The 20,760-nt window shown below is 39.8% G+C and overlaps 1 protein-coding gene across 2 annotated transcripts; it reads left to right on the top strand.

Annotated features, from left to right (window-relative positions):
* The first annotated feature begins 669 nt into the window (after positions 1 to 669).
* Positions 670 to 19,651, top strand: plekhm2 (pleckstrin homology and RUN domain containing M2). Of its 2 annotated transcripts, XM_088408847.1 has the most exons (20): positions 670 to 1,185; positions 4,891 to 4,997; positions 5,101 to 5,210; positions 5,282 to 5,381; positions 6,386 to 6,473; positions 6,543 to 6,717; positions 7,491 to 7,550; positions 8,918 to 9,194; positions 10,375 to 11,052; positions 11,122 to 11,191; positions 12,039 to 12,129; positions 12,229 to 12,293; positions 12,634 to 12,722; positions 12,814 to 12,946; positions 13,872 to 14,044; positions 14,779 to 14,844; positions 14,945 to 15,104; positions 15,779 to 15,958; positions 16,045 to 16,161; positions 16,764 to 19,651. In XM_088408847.1, the coding sequence occupies exons 1-20, from the start codon at positions 1,126 to 1,128 to the stop codon at positions 16,899 to 16,901; spliced, it is 2,937 nt and encodes a 978-aa protein (XP_088264973.1). In that variant the 5' UTR covers positions 670 to 1,125; the 3' UTR covers positions 16,902 to 19,651. The 2 variants fall into 2 exon arrangements, with proteins under 2 accessions (XP_088264973.1, XP_088264974.1); XM_088408848.1 differs by lacking the exon at positions 7,491 to 7,550.
* Positions 19,652 to 20,760: the final 1,109 nt, after the last annotated feature.

The raw sequence follows: 20,760 nt of genomic DNA, 5'->3' as shown, positions 1-20,760 counted from the left end.
CCCACCAAGACCATATTAATCATAAGACTGTGATTAGACCAAAAGGTTGTATAAAAATATTACAGCAAAATTATTTTGGTTCGAAGACCCTTTTAAACTCCCATTTGTATATTGATCTCTCAAAATAGATCTCCTCCAAAGAAATCTTCTTGAAGGATTACACAATTATTTTGGAAATCGTTATTGCGTGGAAATATTGGGTCATATATCAGAACCTTCACTGGTCGTTCGACCTCTATAAACTTTTGAATGTCCATCGGTTAAAGGCGTAGTAGGGATTTTCAGCAAGGTTTAGGAAATGACCAACATAGCTGCCGTCACATGAACAACAGAGAAGAAGATTAACTTAATTTTTGAAATCAAATGTGCTGAAGGCTTAGGTATTGGCCAATCATAGCTCGCTTGTGAGTGTCACATGACAAACAGCGATCTGTGATTGGTAATTATATCAGCCTGTGTATAAGGCGTAATTTGCTAATCAGAGACCAAATATTTAACGTGTTACTTTTAGAAATGGATTGTCCCCTTAAGCATGAGAACGCAATCGCGTGAATATTTGGTATTAATTCTGAGACAGTAAGTGGACACGACTTCAGGAAAACATGCTTAAAGATTGGAAGCGCATTTTTTTCTTTTTTTTTTTTAAGGGGGGCTGTGACCTTTACAGTGACGTAGCGTTTCTTGAGCCGCATGATGGGTCGCAGTGTAGCGCACGAAGTTAGCATTAGTTAGCCTTAGCCGCCCGTGCCTAGGATGTGTACAGTATAACTATTTGGGTGTGTACGTAAAGTAACCGCGTGAGAGATGTTGAGAAGTCGCATTCACTGTCATTGTAGTAAAACAGTTGATGATTATGATCCATGCTGGCTTTGGGCTACTTTGTTTTGATTTAGCTAACTACCTACGACTATCTTTAAACTCGTCGAGTTGACTAAGTGTTGAATGAAGCCGACAAAAGCTGAATGTGTTTATTGCACGTTTTGTAAATGCCTTGCTAAAGTATAGCCGGAAAGTTAGCGAGCTACGGCGCTGTTAGCTTTAGCAAAACTAGCAGCGCAGGATCCAGCCACAGTCAGCTGACAGGCTTCAGTCTGCTGCCGCTGTCAACAAAGAGAAGCGCGCGCGATGGATCAACTCAAAGTCAAGGACCGTATTCTGGAAAACATCTCCTTGTCGGTCAAGAAGGTGAGAACCCATGACGCACTTTCGTTTTTATTTTCACGCGTCAATGTTTGGTCAGCAACATGGGAAACAAACAGGGTTGCGCCCATCCCGGACCATTAGGCTAATGTTTACGATCGCCGACTTCCTGTCATTTCAAATTCTACAATAGCTCCAAATCACGTCCGGCTTAATAACGATGGGCGCAGCGAGACACTGTGGGGTGCCGTACCGCTCTTTCAATAAGAATTCTCAAATTAATAAAATGTGGCACAATCGCTACAGCCGTGTGTCAACCAAATTGACTCTGAGCTCAGACGACTAAATGAGAATAAAAGCGTGCGTTTATTCAAAGAAACTAAAAAGCATCGCAACATTTACGCTGTCACAACACTTATATTTATGCATGATTTTAAATTATTTTTCAACATGCTGTTTAATTTTATTTTGGAGTGACGTTTGACGGGGCCTCAAATGTTTCAATTAAGAATCGAAATAAAATTATTTTTCACTTCATAATTATTTGTGCTGCGTCCTTTGGAGAATCATCAGCATGTATGAGTGAGAGGGTACTCGTTGAAGAACAACAAAGTTTGGGTGTAGAACAAAAACGTTTGGGGTACGCAAGCTAAAAAGTTAGGTCCAAAACCACGCTATCGTACAGTATGAAAACTCAATTCTGAAGTCGCATTTTGAAGACCTTTGAAAGACCTATATATCCCATTCCAGCATTTCCCCTTAAAGATTACACAACGCTACATTTTCAGATTTTTTTTTTAAAGACATACTGTACTTGCTGTAAAGGAATTTGAATGGGCATCTTTGTGGCATGTAAGCCTTTAGTTTCTGATTGTAAAATCTTCACAAAAAGGCCCATCCCTGCATTGGCCATCGTCACAAATACAGATACTGTACCTTGAAATAATGGTATCGGCCTGATATATACAGCACAAGTATTTGCCCAATCCCACAAAAATATTCGGAACCACTGCAATATGGGACTACAAAGGACACCTGCTGCATCCTTAGGTGTTTTTAGATAATTACTTTCTACGTTTCCTGACTTGCACTCATATTTGCCAATATTTATCAGTAGGGTTGGGCGAGTACTAATACCAAGTATTGGTAGCAGGCCAATCAATGCATGGCCTTATTTCAAAGTATTGTTACTCATGATGGCAGCCGATAATAGTGCCAGCCTCTCTGGAACAGTTTAACGATCACACTGTCCTTTACAAAAATGCTGTAGTCGGCTCCTTCAAAATGGTCTTTTTTTTTTTTTTTTTTGGAGGGGTGGGGACTTGTATCAATAGTAATAAGGGTATTTGTACTTGGTATCTGTGTCTATACAAGAGATGACTACTGTACTCATTTTGGTCATAGTCTGGTGGTAAAAGGTGGTATTGAACATGGCTATATGTATTAACTAGTCGTCCAGTCCACTAGATTGAACAGTGTTATACATGTACCACAACAGCTACACAAGCAAACATTGCTAAAGTTTGCTTTTGTTAAAGCAGAATGTATGAAAATATTAATGCTGATGAATGTCTAACAAACTTTATGCTATGAACAAAACAAACACACAATTGCTTTAAAAATCATGAATCTGCTGTGAATTTAAAGGAATAGTCCACTCATTTAGTTATTTTCAGCTGTAAAAAGTTAAGAATTTTCATCCATAATTATTATGATGGCAAAATATTTTTTTTATTTGCAAAGAATGCCTTTCAAAACACATTTTCCCTTCTTGCTGTTGACTGAAAATGACATCACATGCACTAAGGATCGGTAACAACCAATCATGGCTTAGCTTTTGGTCTTGTGGTCTCAAGATGAGCAGTGATTGGCCAATAGCTGAGCTTTCTGCACATGTGATGTCCTTTTCAATCGACAGCAAGTGGCAAAATATGTTTGTAAAAGTGCTAACTGTAGGTAATAAAATAATTTAGTCATCAAATTCACTTCATACATAATACATTTGTACTCCTGAAAATAGCTAAACAAGTGGACTAACACTTTTAAAGCATGATTTAGCCCATTTTTATCACTTGTGAAAATCTCAAATGTGGTTATTGGTCTTTAGTCTGTGTGACCTATTTAGAATTACCAACATAATGGTGGCATACTACTACTGAAATAGAATATACATATATGATTGTACTGTTTATTCCTTGTACTCATGATTTGTGTCGAGGGAGCTGGATGAAACAATGGCTTTTTGTTTGTAATGTGGGACACACTTAGCCTCCTTTAACCATAGTTATTTGTATCCTTCAATACTAATTTACTCACTCCAAGCTGCCATCATGCTTTATATTTTAATGTCGCGTTCAGTCATGTGACTTTGGTACCAAATAAGCCACTAATTCCCCCTCTCATAAGAGCACAGGGTTACAGTGTGTTTTCCCTCATACAAGAAACATGGCACTCTTCTGAACAAAAATGAACCGTTGTTCCAAAACCGTTCACAAACGCCAGAATGAACTCAATCACAAAAATGTTCATCAGGTAGACATACTCTCGACTGCATTGAATTAATGTTTGCTCAAAACATGAACAAGTTCATGAACTTTCATCTATTGATCTCGCTCAGACACATGATTGATGCAGGTCAATACTGCTGAGTGTGACAGACATTCCACGTGTTATCTTCAATTCTGTCAAATATATTTTGCCCTCTCTTTACTTTTTTCTAGTAGGTTTGAGGCCAAATAGTCAATTTTTACTACCTAGCTCTAAATTCCTTTGCAGCTTGTCATATTCATAATCAATCAGCAAGGTTGGATAAATGTCAGGGATTAGCAGGGATTGGCAAACAACAAATTCAGAGACTGATTAGGCCCCCAATACTTCTCTAATTCTTCCGTTTTTGACACGAGTTCGGTCAACAAGTTAATCGTCTGGCTGAGTTTTGGTCACTGTATCACTGCGTAAAATATTTGCTAAATCTCAGGGAGGTCCCAATCGCAATTTTTGGCTCCCGAGTCACCTGACTCCTGATTTGACACCTTGCTAATGTATTTAGGATTTTCAAAATTCAAATTTTCATAAAAAACAAAAACATAAACATGGCAATTTGTATAAGCAGTGATTTTTTTTTTTAATTCATATTATTTTGTTTTTAAATATAAGGCTAGCTTCACTTTAGCTACCATTCTTCTATGTTTACTCATGCTGTTTCCAGTTTTTTGCAGTGTTGTGTGTAGCATAAAGCATTTGTTTTTCTGTGTACTTCGGATTATTTTATTGCTTTATAGTCCTTAAAAAATAACCTCCTGAGACCCAAACTATTCATTTGTGCTCATTTTCTTTCAGCATGATGAAAGCAAAATGGATTGCATCCCACCCAAACACTTCAAAGGTGATTGGAAAAGCCAAGCACACTAGGACTTAGCAGGGTAGCTCCAATTAGTTGTAGACGAAAAACAATTGTTCATTAAAGTGGACATAAATGAATAGGCTGGGCCTTTTACTGAAGTAAAATGCTCTTAAAAGCGTGATCTTTGCCCTCTCCAGTCCAACCAGCTGCATATGATTTGTTCCGATCCAATTTTCAAACATGTGATTGGAGCATGCCAAGACACCACTACTGTAGTAAATATAAAAACAATTTTGCCTGACAATTGAGATCATATTTCCTCTTTTACTCGATTTGTTTTGAATTCTTCCAAACAACACTCATGTACTTTCAATAGAGTCATCATTAGTGATGTTGTCTTTGTACAGTTGCAGAGTTACTTTGCAGCTTGTGAAGATGAGACCCCAGCTATCCGAAACCATGACCGAGTTCTGCAGCGGCTCTGCGAGCACCTAGACCATGCACTGCTGTACGGGTAAGAAAGTTGCCATATTTCTACAACAATGTCAGGTTATGTCATCATAACCATCCCTTTCCACCAATATGTCACAAGACAGTTTAATGTTTTCTCACTGCAGGCTCCAAGATATATCGTCGGGCTACTGGGTTCTCGTCCTACACTTCACAAGGAGAGAGGCTGTCCGCCAGATCGACGAGCTTCAGCACATCGCCACTAACCTGGGTCGAGGTGAGTCTTACGTGTATTCTGACACTCTTGCACCGTGTGCAAAAAGCAATACTTACTTATTGTGCTACTAGGTCGTGCGTGGTTATACCTGGCGTTGAGTGAGAGCTCTTTAGAAAGCTACTTACGCCTCTTTCAAGAGAACCAAGGACTGCTGCAGAAGTACTACTACAAGTAAGTAATTCAAACTTAACTCAACTTCCTGAGCCCGAGGCTTTTCATTTCTGGCCACTGTCGTGGACATTTGTTTTTGATCTCCATCTTTTTACTCATGGGAGCTACCTTACTGTATCTTGGTGGGATACAATTAACTTTGCTGTCCTGTTGAGACAAAGTGAACATAGCAGTGGACACAAGTGAATAAATGGGTCTCAGGACATTAAGTCATCCAAGGGATTTTGTGCCGTGCCTTTTTTTTTTTTCTTTTCTTGCTCCAATAGTGTGTAATGAATTGCTGCATTTGAAAAGGCATTTTTTTAAATCTCTTAGTTATCTTTATGTAGATTAGTGCAATTTCGGCCTTTTCTGATTTACTCTAATCTGAAGGAATTTTGGGACCAGATTTTCCATGGCAATATCGCAAGCATAAAACACCAAAAATATATTTTTCAGGAGACCCATCATCCCATTTTCAAAACATTTGGTGTGTTTTACACAGATTGAAGTTGCCATTGCAACTGCATTACATTTTAACAGCTGATCATTTTGGGCAAATTTTTTCAGACTCACTGCCATTCAGTTTTATTTCTCCCCTCATATGTAACAGTCGTTTTCACCCTCCCACGTGCTTTAAACTTTTTAAAGTTTAGTTTATAATTAAAAAATAAACTAGACTTTTAAAGCACATTTTATTACATCTTAACGCAAAACAAGTTGTAGACGTAAACTGTAGTGTATAAAACATACTGTAGTGGCTTTTAAAATGTTTTATATATTGCAACTGAAATAAGTGCATTACATGTCGGATATTGCCACGCACATTATTACTCCTGTATTTTCAACTACCAGGGACGGGTAAGTATTGTTACCAAGTGTCATATCGGGCTGATACCTGGCTTTAATTCAAGGTATCGGTGATATCGGACATCCCTGGCGACAACAAACGCCTGAAGAAATTACAGTGCATTTAAATGTGACGGAAGCTAAGCTCTACAATCAGTATTTCTTTGTTGTTGTAGGAACGCGCTGGTATGCAGTCATGACCACTTGACGCTTTTCCTCACACTGGTAGCTGGGTTGGAGTTCATCCGTTTCGATCTGGAACTGGTCTGCCTCTCTTTCACGCTGTCAAATGAACCCGTAACACGTTTCTAATCGCTCCATTTGATGCTCCAGGATGTTCCCTATTTGGACGTGGCCGCTTACATGCCAGAATACTACAAACCGCACAACTTGTTGGACTTTGAGGAAAGGCTGCCCAGCTCCGACAGTCTGTCCCTGCACTCCTTCACCTCCCTGACGTCCACTAACCTGGAGTGGGATGACAGCGCCATCGCCCCTTCAAGTGAAGGTGAGCTGAACATTTGCTATCCGTTAAATTGTCATGTGGATTTTTTTGGGAGATTCGGCGTTACGACTCAGCAAGTGAAGAGAAAGTGCCAAACAACATGGCTGGGCACAACGCTGTTGTTCCCATTATGGAATTCTATAGTTGTAGTTTACATTTTTCTATTTCTATTCTCCCTCCATTGATTCACTTTTTTTGCATGCAGTAATTCATATCATTTTCAATGTGTCTAAACCAGTGGTTCTCCTTTTTTTTTTTTTTTATGACGCACCCCCTGTGAAACACCTTTTTCAGTCCAGAACCTAACCACTGCAAAGCATTTTTAGATGGAACAAAGTGATTCCATCTAAAAGAGAAGAGAACAGGTTGAAAGTGAAAACAAATTGCTGTGCCATCCATGTCTGAGTTACCAAACTTTGGAACTAGATTTGTAGTGTTTACCTTCAGCTATTCCAGAAAAGCGAATGTGTAAGATCATCTGTTTGATTTTTGGCTCATCTGCTTTCCATCAACAATGCACATCCATACAAAACTTAATAAAATGAAGGCGTTATGCAAAGAAATCACTAAAGCGCAATTCAGTAATAAGTTGCTGGTGTTCCTTTTCATTTGCTCTTAATTTGAAAAGAAAACTACTGTTCCTCCCAGGGCATTAAAATAGATTTGCTTATATGAATACCTTCAGAAACTCCGTTAAAACTCTTTCATGTGCCACCATTTGAGAACCACTGGTCTAAAGCTCTCTCTAATTTTCATGTTATCCCTCCTTTTTATAGATTATGATTTTGGTGACATCTTCCCCGTGTTGCAGGCAATGCCAAGTGCAGACTGGGAAGGTGGGACATTGGTTAAACCTTTCATCGGTTAAACCTGCCAATCCATGCATCTTTCTATTTTCTTTGTCATTCCACTGTTTGCTGAATGTATGACGTGTGCACGGCTTTACCATGATATTGTGTCTTCTTGGGGAAAACCGTTTTTCTTATTCTTGTGGAATTTGTGTGAAGGAACTTTCAATCGTGAGTGAGTGTGTTTAATCACCTGACATGGCTTGCTAATGGCCTTAAGCGTAACTACAGCTAAATCCTTTCATAAAAATTGCAAGTTAGCGCAGTGTTTGCACAGTTATGGCAAAACACAATTTTGGTGTTGCTCAATGTCTCGATCAGTTTTAGGTCATAACTTGTATTTGCTTGTCCAAACAAACTCTACCATATGTCCTTGCACAATATGTATTCCTGTAATGAACGTTTTTTGTTTTAATGGCATTTCTGTTTATTTCTGTGAGGAAAGATAATCTGTGATGTGAGTTGGAGTTATGAGCGTAGTCCCAGAAAAAATGTGACTCATCTCTTGGCACCACTGTACCTTTCTTCACCTTTGAACATATGAGCAGGCATTAGTATTGACCTCCGTTTTTTTTTTTCTTTTTTAACCATTCATTGCATCAAGTCACTTGCCTAGCTAATGTCTGTCATTGTATGCACGGGATGTCATCCTGATCCTTTTTCTTTAGCACAGTGAGACAAGTACAGCTGTTGTCACTGTTTTCATCCTGTCCAGTCTGTCTCTTGTTCACCTCTTTTTTGGTGTGTGATACAGTATCTGGCACTGGCCTAGAATCTAATCAGCAATTGTGATCAACTAAAGTTGATCCATCCATTTTCTTTACAACTTAGCCTCAATCTATAAGGTTAAACTTGAGTTTGTCTATAAATGCCGCTAAATAGCGGCAAATGTCTACATTTGGCGAATTGAAGCTCCTCAACGCAATTCAGCGAATGCTAAAATGCGAATATGTGGGGCATCATTGTCATCACTGTGAATTTTCTCGTCTTTGTAAAGAATTGCTCAGACTAGGCCGGCGCCACTTTCTGTCTACTACTTGATGTCTTCCTCTCTAACGTTTGGGACCCCGCTGGTGAACATCAAGAATGCCGCAAGCACTAACTCATGTATCGTGTGTTGAGTGGAGATGTAGAAATACACATTGATTTTGTAGAAATGCACCTCCAAATGATTTTTTTTTTTTTTTTTTTTTTTTTACATTGACAGTATAATCAATTATTCTTAGTGGTACTATATTGTTATTTGGCTACGTTTATGATTAACAAGTAATCTTCTGAAAAATGTGTATTTCCACAACCCCGAAAGCAAACGTGTAAGATGTTTCCTAACTGTCATGGTGTCGCTGTCCATAAAGAAGGCGACCTGACCGACCAGGCCAGCTGCCCGAGGTCCAGCGGTTCTGATCCTCTGACTGTCATCAGCGACTCGGCGATCTCGTCTGCCGGTAACGGCAAGGCAAAGGTGGATGCTCATCACTCGCCGCCCAGTCCCACGTCCAGACAGAACCCTTTCAATCATGACTCGGACAACACCACCTCAGCGGACGTCACGCCGCTCCATGTGGCCGGCGGTCACATCACTTGCGTTGGAGACGACACAGAGAGGGCCTACAACAAGCTGGAAGTCATTCGGTAAAATAGTATACTGATTTATTTATTTTTTTTCCATTTTTGAGTATCACCTCAAAAATACTTGCTGTTTTCAAGTACCAACATCAAAAGACAGTATAGTAGTGTCAAATGTGTTACATTCTACTGGGTTGTTTTCCTTAAAAAGTATGTCTAAAATCTTACACACATCCTTGAGTGCCTTCATGTATCCCAAAGGGTATTCACACCGCCATTTGAGATTCGTTGGTCTACAGTTTCAATATCAACATTTTGCCTAATTGTAGGGAAATACTAGTAATAACTATTACTACTAATTACTTAAAATATTTGCTTCCTCTGATTTTAATTTTGATAGCAGTTAGCCACTATACAGCTGTCTTTTTTTTTTTTTTTTTGCCTCGGCCTCCAATTTGTCTGTGAAATTCATGCCTCACCAAAAATGTAATAAGATGCCAGTAGATGTAGTGGTGCAAAAGCATAAAATTTTAGCATCAAAGTCACAATTCTGCTCAAAATGTATATTCACTGCCCTGCAATTGGTTTGTAACCAGCCCAGCGTGTCCCCCGCCTACTGCTAGAAGACAGCTGGGATAGGCACCAATCTAATGACCCTAGTGAGGATACAAGAAAAATGGATAGTTGGATTTATTATCACAAAAGGTGAATTTTATATGCTTTTTGGTCAGAAACTAGGGTTTTGGTGAAACTTGTTCTACTGCTGATTACTAAAGCATTAAAAAAAAGCTAGACCCTTTTTTCCCTAGTGAAAGAACAGACTCCTCTTAACTGTTTGGTATTTTAATCTTCTGAGACCCTCCCTATTTATTTATATCCACTGTAGTGGACATTTGTTTTTGGACTGTATTTTTTGACTCATTCAAGGTACCCTACTAAGGCTTGGTATGCTCATCACAGGGCAATATGGTCTTTCCAATCATATCTAATGAACAGTATTTGTGTGGAATGCAATTCACTTTTCTGTCTTGCTGAGACAAAGTGGACATGACAGTGGACACAAACGAATAAGCTGGGTGTCACAGGTCGATATTGTCTCAGAACTCAATATGCTGTGAGTCTTCAAAATAATTGAAAAGGAACTGCTTTGACAGTGACTGAGTTACGTACCTGTAATGATTCAATTACAACGTATTGCACACAAAAGATATGTACTAGTAAAGATCTTATTCCTCTTGACATCCAGGATGGCAAGACGAAGAAAAGCGAGCAAAAAACGACGTGGGAAGAGCTCCACAGATTCCATCAGCAGCATCCACAACTCCTTATCATCTGATCACATAGAAATGGACAGCGGCTCACCTAACGTGGATGATTCAGATTCTTTGAACCGTACTGTCATCCACCTCGACGAGGCAGGCACGGAGGTAGTGGAGAAATGCGAAGAGCATGATGTTGAATCCCTCCTAAGACTTCCTGAGATGATAGACACATCCATGGACAATGTTGGCCAACCTCTCCGGGATGTCATGGACAGACTCAACGAGGCGGTCTTGGACCCGCCCGGGTATGAGGAGTGTTCCGAGCCTTCAGCGCAGCAGCCCTTTCGAGAGGACTCTGGGGGCGAGCCTCCTGACCCGGACTCGAGCCCACACGTCCTGCAGGCCGCTCAAAACGTACTCTGCCTTACCCCCGACGGTTCAGACTCTGCTCCCTCAGGTGGTAGCCACAATGACTCTACAGAGCATTGCCAGTCGCAGGTACTTTCAAGTGGCCATGAAGATCAAGGAGAGGCAAAAGCACCAGCGGGACGAGAACCCAATGTGAAGAACAAGGAGGAATGTGGCATGAACGGGTGTGAAACGACGACCATGCAAGAGGAGAATCTGAGTCCTTCTGAGATTTCTCATCCTGCTGAATTTAAGTAAGGGTAGGATTGTTTTTGCTGCTTTTCCTAATGACATACATTTCATGTCCACGTTCTGTCTTTTAGGGTGGACAACAATCACTTACTACTCCTCATGATCCATGTGTTCAGAGAGAATGAGGAGCAACTCTTCAGGGTGATCATCTTCTTTGATTTTACATTGTGATGCTTTGAGATCAAAGTTCCCTGACTATGTTTGAATTGCAAAATACTCATATACCAAAACATCTTTCCCCGTTGAAATGGGGGAATGCAATTAATCCATTCTAGTCTCCCAAAAAGCAACCCCCTTCTTTTTTTAAATTGCACTTCAAAGCTTACTTGTACTATATAAAAACAGTTCCTCTCCAAATGTGAGCACAAAACTGATCTGCCCGATCTACGTATATTGCCCTTCATTCTTTTTGTGAGGTCTGTTTGAGAGGCTGACTAATTTTTTTCAGGAATCTCACGGCATTCCTGTGGAATGTGGGTCACTTTTACCTTTAACCTTGGTTAAGGTGGGCTTACTCAGTGTGAAATAAACTCAGGTTTTTGTATTTTTTATTTTTTAATGCAACTGACTTTCAAAATGAAATGAGTATGGCAATGGGAATCATTTTGAACCAGAGTACGTTGGGAAGAAACAGGATTAAATGAAAAAAAAACCCCATAAAGGGCCATTTTTTTTCTTCCTTCCTATGGGAGCGAGATTGGGCACGAGTGAAAATCCATTCCCATGTCAGCATCTAGTAATTTGCAGTTAGCAAATTCATTCACTATCTCTGCCAACATATTGTCCTTCCTCTGTAATGGAACAAAACTGAATTTGATCATACCTGGTTGTTAGTGTGCTGCTACTATCCAGTGGTTTCAGTCAGAGATGCTCTTGGTTCACTAATTTTCATTGAATACCAAATCAAAGAAATGCTCAAGTAACACAACTCCAAAATTTGATGTCATATGACACAGGCCAGTGTATCCTTCCATTATGTGTTTTTTAGATGGTAAGGATGAGTACAGGCCATATGGAAGGGGACCTGCAGCCTCTTTACCTACTGCTGACTGACTGTTACATCTACCTGCTGAGGAAAGGTCAGAGTCGGCAAGGAAACAACGCACTTTGTACCAATACTTATAACGTTTACTGTTTTGTGTTTGAGTTGGAGTGAAACTTTTCATTATTCTGCGCAGGTGCAGCAGAGAAGCCTTACACTGTGGAAGATGCAGTTTCTTACAATGAACTTGACTATATCTCAGTAAGATCATTCTGGAATGTGTTTATCATTTTAAAGGGAAAATCGATGCAAATGTTTTCTGCACAATAATATGGTCTCTGTTTAATTAACTAGACAGCTAGAACTAGCTTGCAACAAAATCTGATGAAGCTTGCGAATGCGAAAGAGTTACGTTTCTTAATTTGCCAGCTAGTCAGGCGGATGTAGCTAGATAGTTATTTAGCTTGTTAGATCTAGCTAAATAGCTAGCTAGGTAGATAGGTAACTCACTTGCTATCTGAACAGCTACGTTTCCATTATCGTATCTATTGTATATCCCTGCTGTAGTGTTGCTTTTGTTGAAAACGTGTTATGTTTCAAGGTGGGCCTTGATCAACAGACAGTAAGCATAGTTTGCACCAATAGAAGAAGGAAGTTCCTGTTAGACACAGCTGATGCCTCCTTGACCCTGTGAGTCTGCGTCTGTGCCTCCCAACTTTTCATGTCTTTAGTTTTGACGATGCAGATTGCTCACAGTATCGTCATCATCTTTTGCCCCCAGATGGTTCTTGTCAGTTCTTAAGACGGCCATGGTGAAGGGTTGTCGTGAGCCTCCGTACCCTTCCGTCCTAACTGACGCCACCATGGAAAAACTTGCTCTCACCAAATTCGTATCGCAGGAATCTCACTGTGAGGTAAAGACATGTGAAAGGGCCGTTGGCCTCTCGTTTAAGAATGATTTTTTTTCCATCTTTTGAGCCAAGGCGCATATTTCTCTATAGCAATTTTCACGGCACCCCAGAAGACAAAAAGGTTTCATCCTAGAATCATAATGATGTGACCTCACTTTGTTTTACCATTTACCTTATCAATTCAATGTAACTCAACAAAAACCTATTGACACTTGCATAAATAGCATCAAGTGGATACTCAGAGTGCATATTCTACAATTAGTAAATTTTCTCCTCTGTGTGCAAGGTCAAGAAGTTCTAACTAGCCACATACGGACTCGCACCAATTCTCTCGAGAAGGGTTGGACTTTATTCCACTCTGAAGTTGCCCACGGTGAGAGGTGCAGAGCAGGTGCGGGCATACCTATTGCCCCTCGGCTCGGCACCTGTACGTTGAAGTGGGCCCCGGTGGACGAGAGAGTGGCCTCCCTCCGCCTTCGAGTGGGGGGGGACAGCTCCTGACTGTCGTTTGTTTCTATGCACCAAACAGCAGCTCAGAGTACCCACCCTTTCTGGAGTCCTTGGAGAGTGAGCTGGAGAGTGCACCCTCTGGGGACTCCCTCGCTCTGCTGGGAGACTTCTATGCTCATGTGGGCAATCACAGTGAAACCAGTGAGACCTGGAGGGGAATGGCGCCTCCGATTTGAATCCGAGCGGTGTTGTTATTAGACGAATACCACGTTCAAGCATGAGGGTGTCCATATGTGCACTTGGCACCAGGACACCCTTTGCCGCAGTTTGATGATCAGTTTTCGGCGGTGCAGAAGAAAATGGATGGACGGAAATTTACGTTTTCTGCCTGAAATTGTAGTGAATCATTTTGAGGCAGTGGTTTGGAATCACTCATATATTTAGAACCCTTGAAAAAGCACTTCTTCACTTCTTCCAGGTTTCTGAAGTTTCAATAAATCTATATTCATTGGTCCACTGGGAGGATCCTACGGATACGACCTTGCCAAACTTGAAGTTACCTTCCAGTGCTAAGGAAGGGCTGATGCAGTATCGGGCTGGCTCCACATACCTGGGCAAGGAATTATGGAAAAGCTGCTACCTCGTTCTCAGGTTGGTATACAAATCTAGTGTTTTCTTTGCGTAGTAATATGCAGCACATAGAGTTTGGCTGCAGCTATTGAATGTTGTATACTGGTTTTTGGGTATCCTACAACAATACAATGGAATAATCTGGTATTCAGATACAAATAAAGAACATTTATTTTAAACTTAAACTGTGCAGAGCAGTAGACTCAATTACTCTCAATAAACATTTGACAGAATTTAGACAAATATCTCCTCATAACTGTGTCACTTGAGTGACTAATGTCTATTATACGATTTTTGAAAAATAATTCACTTTTGAGTGCTAACTCCATCAGCATCTAAGTGCTGCTAGCCTGTATTGTTGGAGCCACCTCTAATCACTGGCAACAAGCCCCGTATAATGCAATGTCAGCATAATTCAAATCAACTCAATTTATATAGCCGTGAATCACCGAAGTCTCAAAGGGCTTCACAGGTGAAAGAAAAGAAGTCATACAGAGATTTCATTTCATCCTATACAGCATCTGAGTCAAGTCCGCCATTATGCTGCGACACGCCGGTAGGATTTACTTCAAAATGAAAGTGTATTAAGGCATGGATGTCCATATGTTATTTGGCCAGGTAAAATTTCCTCTGTAGTGGTCCTCTCACAGCAAAAAAATGACTTAGGCAATTTTTAACCAAGGTACTTGCATCGTTCTAATATTTCTGTGGAATTTTCTGGTTTCTTTTAATAAATTCCTCTTTTTTTATTCTAGTAATGGAATCCTGCACCTCTATGCTGCAAGGACTGATGTGACGCCTGTGCTCTCAGTAACTATGGGGTAACTTTTAATCTATTTTTTGTATTTACGGAATTGCAAAGGTGGGAGATGGTGCCAGCTCACTAGCCACATATCCCATGTTCCTACTTTTTTATATCAGAGGAGGACATTGTGGAGGGTGTCGTCGTTCAAACAGCACAGAGCACCCTCATGCCTTTCAAGTCATCCTGACTGAGCGCCCACCGCTGGAACTCAGTGCCAACGACGAACAGGACATGGCTGACTGGATGCAGCTACTCTGTCAGGCTGTCTCCAAAGGAGTAAGGACTGCTTTTTTGTGGTTGTTTTAACTCAACCAAACATTTTGCCTTCTACGTCTGATGATGATTTTTCTGAATGTGTCTTAAATGGGAAAAAGGAACTCTTTTTTGCAAGGTGATGCCCCCCAGGGAAAAAACTTAGATTTTGCTATGTGTAGTGTAATTCCAGTTAAATGAAGAACCCTAACCCTGTATAAATACTGTAAAAAAAGTTAACAGTTGTTGATTAATATTGCTTTTTTCTTTTGTTAAAAAAGGATGCAGTTTTCAGTAAACCTCCCTAATTTTTCCAGATAATAATCTTATTTATAGTTACCGTGGCAATTTTCAAATGAGTCAGGACTTTTCAAACTGTGGGATCGAAACGTCCCACAAATGCTGAGTATCCAAGATCAGTTAATATCACCTCTCGTAATTTAAAACAAAAAACAAAAAAAAACACCGTTATTTATTTGCAGAAATTTTTAGCCTTACTTCCTTAACATGATAACTGTGTTACTTTGCAATGTATACAAGAATTTTGTGGCATCTTGAGCTTTCAGAGTGATTATAAAAGAAAAAAAACAAACAAACAAATATGTGTGCTTGTCCATAGTGAAACACGATGAGGCTGGGCTTTGCTGTACTGGAGCCCGAGTGCTATAAAGATTTATTTGCCGGTCGTTCTCGTTCAGGTCATCCCGCATGGCGCTGCCCCTACCCCATGTATCCCATGTTGTCTGGTTGTGACGGACAGCAGGCTGCTGACTTGCCATCAGGACTGCCAGACGAGCTTCTTCCGCTCGCTGGGCAGCGCCGACATCTGCGATGTTGAGGCCGTCAGTCTCGAGGCCAATGTAGAGTACTGTGTCATTGTGAGTGAACTTGAACTTTTATCACTGTGTATCAAATATCTTGAATTTTCATTCTCTTATCATTTTTTTGCTTGTTTTACGGGTAGGAGTTTGCTGCGGATCGCGATCGTTTCCTTCCTCCGTGGATTTTGTATTTCAGCGGGTGTGAGGAAAGAAACAGACTGCTGGAGGTGTTGGGCAGCGCTTGGAGGAACATCTTCCAGGTGTGTAAGAACGAGCGTTTGCTTGTCTTTATTTTTTTAAATAAACAAAGCAACATGAATGAGCGGTCAGCATGTCTGCCTCGAAGTTCAGTTGTTGTGGATTTTGTATGCGCTTGAATCTCATTTGCCATCACAGTGGCAGTTTGGCAAGTATTAAGCTTACACACAATGCACGTACGCAATTAAAAGTAATGTGATTCTTTGAGCACAAGGAGATTTATGATCAAGTTTTTGAATAAAGAAGGCAGCAATACCTTTTTGGTTTTTCTCTACCTCGAGCATCAGTCATTATTGTTGATGTTTGTTGGCGCTGAGCCGTGTTGAAAAATCGTCAGGTTCCTGTCATATTTCACCCGGCATTTGCAAAGGCGTCTGTTTTGGCAATCTCATTTCTTAAAAATATCAAAGTGTTTCCCTACGAGCGAACGCCTTCTTTTTCACCATAATCGGCATGCGCTCTGTGCAGTCTATGATGTGGGTATGACCTTTTTTGTGGGCTAGTTTGTACCCCTTGTCTACAAGGTCATTTTAATCTGTGTTCATGCTTAATAATGCTTTTGTATAGTTTAGTCCATTTTTTGTGGCGCCGTCTCTATCCACAGGTGGCGCTCCCGCACAAAGAGGTGTGCGAGCTGGCAGTGCAGAAGCGCTGCAGCGAAGGCCTCGCTTTAATGAAGAGCGCCTGGCAGCGAGCGGACAGTTTGGCACGGGGCCGATCGCAGCGTGAGCCTTGGTGCTAACGCACACATATGCACATTATTGACTGCGACAGGTCAGAACACTCATATAAGAACCAATGATCCGCTTCCGATACGGCCAGATCACTCCAGAAAATGTATTGAGCGAGCTCACGTATGGTGATCGGCAGCACACATGCTTTACGGCCATGCACTAGGGATGGAGACACAAATAATCAACACGTAAGTCAACAGTGCTACAAATGATCCACGCCTTTAGTCACTGATTTACTATCACTGTGAGTTTTTCTTCACTTGTGCATCAAATCTTCTGTTGGCCTTCAGATATTATACTCACCACTCACAATCCCTCAGCGGAAATTGTGTTTTGGGTAAAATGCACAATAACTTTTACAGGTGACTTTATTTGACCTATTATGAAACTTTTAACTGTAAATGTGTAGCTTTTTTTAAATTTTTTTGCACAAATGCTGAACAAGAGAAATTCAAAATGTTAACATGATAAATATCAGGAACGCAATTTTGCTAACCGCGTTTTCAAGGGGTGATTTAGGCCGTTCGGATTTTGGTTGGAACTAGCGAGTTGTGCAAATGTAGTGGAAAACTGAAAACGTCTTTAAAAGTTCACAAAAGGTCAAGATGAAATTAATCTAATTTTTTTTTTTTTTTTTTTTTTTTTTTTTTTCTCAGCAAAATCGAGCTTCCCTAACTTTTGGTTAATAGTGACTAGTATAAACAGGTGCATCTCAATAAATGTCATTATTTTAGTCATTCAATGCAAAAGTGAAATTATAATCAACGCAGTGGTTTTTTATTGATTTGTAGTTTACAGCTAGCAAATTCAGACACTCAAGAAAGTAGGTAGGACTTGGCGTTCTAAAAACCATTTCCCCATATGACTAAAATGTCTAAAATCCAAAACCAACTACTGATAAATGAACTTTTTTACAGTATTCATATTTATTGAAGTGTATCAATAAAATGTTGATGGAAGTCTTTTTGTGCACCTGACATGGGCAGATGCTTCCATGCAGACTTGCATGTTGTTTTCTTAATGGTACCAAATGAATCATTTTGTTTATCGTTGATCTGCTGCTTGTCATTGTCAACAGATATTAGGAGCAAATCACATGATGATGCACCTTTTTTTTGTCTCCGTAACCTGAAACAACCATTGTGCATTCATTTAGCAAATGTGAACCGGCGCGTTAGTGGATATGCAGAGTCTCCACGCCCTTAAAATACACTGAGTGATGGCAGCATTGTTCTTTGGGGCCACAGGCACATTAAATAGCGGCAAATGTTTGCAGACTCCCATTTAACCTGGCTTTGAATGTGATTTTTGAATTTTGAACAGCCACATTTGCCAGTAACGAGAGGATGTGCACACTTGTGCAACTCTCTTTAATTTTAGTTCACCTCCTAAAGTTTGTTTTGAAGTGAAGATTTATATGTTATAGGTAGGCGGCTCAGTGGAGGAGCGGTGAGCACGTCCGCCTCACAGTTAAGGGACCCGAGTTGAATTCCAGCTAGCTCCTTCCTGTCGAGAGCTTGCATGCTCACGCTGAGCCAGCCTGGGTTCTCTCCGGGCACTCCAGCTTCCTCCCACATTCCAAAAAAATGCACGGCAGGTGTATTAAACACACTAAATTGTCCTTAAGTGTGGTTTGGTGCGTGAATGATCATTCGTCCCGGCGTGCCCTGCAATTGGCTGGCAACCAGTGTCCAACCTTTGTGAGGATAAGCAGCTATAGAAAATTGATGGATGGGTGGTATAGGTCACATTTGTGGAAGACGTTTTGAAATATTATGTCGGACTCTTTTTTTTTTTTTTTTTTTTTTCTGTCACAAAAACCAAACATTTGAGAAGAGGGTGTGTAGACTTTTCATATCTACCGTTCATATTTTACTGACTTGTGCCATCATGTTGAGTGCTTTAACCGTTTCCAAGTGCCACTTGGTTGCCTCTGCTGCCCTTCTACAAGCAAATCTAATCTCAGGTGAAAAAAAATGTTCTGAGCATCGACAATTCATGACTAATTTTTTTTCATTGTTGTTCTTTTATTATTATTCTTTTGAATTCCAACATTTTGAATGGAGCTCAGAAGAAGTTTTACGTGTGTGCAAAACACAAAAAATTGTTTCTTTAAGTTGGCCTTCGCATGCCATTAAAGGCCGCATATGGCCCTTGGGTACCCTAGCGCACTTTATATTCCAGCTTATATACACCAAGGAGCCATAACATGAGCACTGCTAGCTTGAGAGTCATCGCTAATTTTGATAATAATACAGAGTCAAACGTATTAGGCTCAGCTCTCTGTATTTTTACACCAGTACCTCTCAGTATGTACAGTTAAAAGTGGATGTTGTGACTGGTTGGTGTAGTAAAAAAAAAAAAAATCTCTTCTTCAGGATTCCCAAAGTTGGTGGTGGTTGTTTTTCTGTGACCGTTATAATTGAGAAAGTGAGGCAAGGATAAAAATCAGAGTGAAGACCAAATGCGGACAGTGTAAAGGGGTAGTAAAGAAGTCATGTCAACAAAAATTCAAACATTGCTGGTCAATGATGGATGACATATTATTACCTTTGTTTGGAAATATTTTGCAAGTCAAATGTGTTATCAAGTTACACTGATTTATTGAGATGTTTATGGAGCCCCAAATAGAACATGCATATGCCAGTTTTTTTTTCTTTATAATATACAGTTCACTGTAATAACTGCTAACAATTGGAAAATAATAACCTGGTGTCGCAACAGATTAAAATGGCAAATAAAAGTTGTGTGTAAATCATTTGTGTCATGAATGGCATCGCGTGCGTGTATATATATATATATATATATATATATATATATAGTATTCTATTATTTGTCTACATGTGTTTGGTTATCTCATCTGGTGTTTCCCCTGGTGTTTTATAATTAATCTAAGTACTGTACTCAGTTCTAATAATTACATGTTTAATGTTTAGTTGGACGGTAAATATCAAATTTGTGTTATATTCACTTAGACCAATAGAGGGCGGTGTCACTGCTTACCACTGAAGGGTTTCTCTATATGCTACATGAATCAATTGAGTCTCAGCCAAGTTTGAGGTATTGAAATAAAATGTCACTCAAGTATGCGTTTTCTGCTATGTTTTAACATGTTTACGATTTGCCTTCAGATTATAATAATTGAGCAGCATAGTACAGTTTGGTATCAGTGAGGATATAGAATGTTTGAATCAGTTGATACATGCAGTGAAATGAAACAAAAAACACAAGGAACCATCTGCGGTTCAAGCAACCAACCACTCTAAAAGACAACATATTAGCAATAAGACACACCCATCAGTTACGTGTTCCAATATTTTTGCTCACAGGGTCAAATGTATAAAAAGGAGCTTTGCTTTACAGCGGTTCGCAACCTTTTTTGAAGCAATATACCCTGGGGAATATTTTTTCAGCTGTGCCCCTCACCAAATTGCATCACTGCATAATGCACGTGTAAAAATTATTTTAAAAAAGCAACACAACAATATGCAAATCAGTCACTAAAACTATTTAGTCAAGTCACGTCATGTTCAAATTCATTTTCTCTGAAATTAAAAAGAAACCGTGTACCTTTTGCTATTTTTAAATCAAAAATGCTTATTTTTAATATAAATCAAAAATAATAATACAACCATTTTGAGTTCCAAAGCATACATTTTTTTCTTTTCACTGAAATATGATTCAGGCAATTGCGCTCTGTGGCTGGTGAAAAACAAAAAAAAACAGTTGTGGTGGTATTTTTTAGTGTATTTTATTGAGCAACTCTACCAGATATATTGTGTAAAAGAATTCGTTACTTCCTGGCTCATCTGATGGGGAAAAAAATGCTACAACTTTCTGCAAATGAGTCCCTATAACCAGTAATTT

This window comes from Hippichthys cyanospilos, chromosome 2 (assembly GCF_059441005.1).
Source record: "Hippichthys cyanospilos isolate Australia breed blue-spotted pipefish chromosome 2, RoL_Hcya_1.0, whole genome shotgun sequence".
Taxonomy (NCBI): Eukaryota; Metazoa; Chordata; class Actinopteri; order Syngnathiformes; family Syngnathidae; genus Hippichthys; species Hippichthys cyanospilos.
Note: the sequence above shows the minus strand (reverse complement) of the source record. Positions and strands in the feature narration are given on the sequence as shown.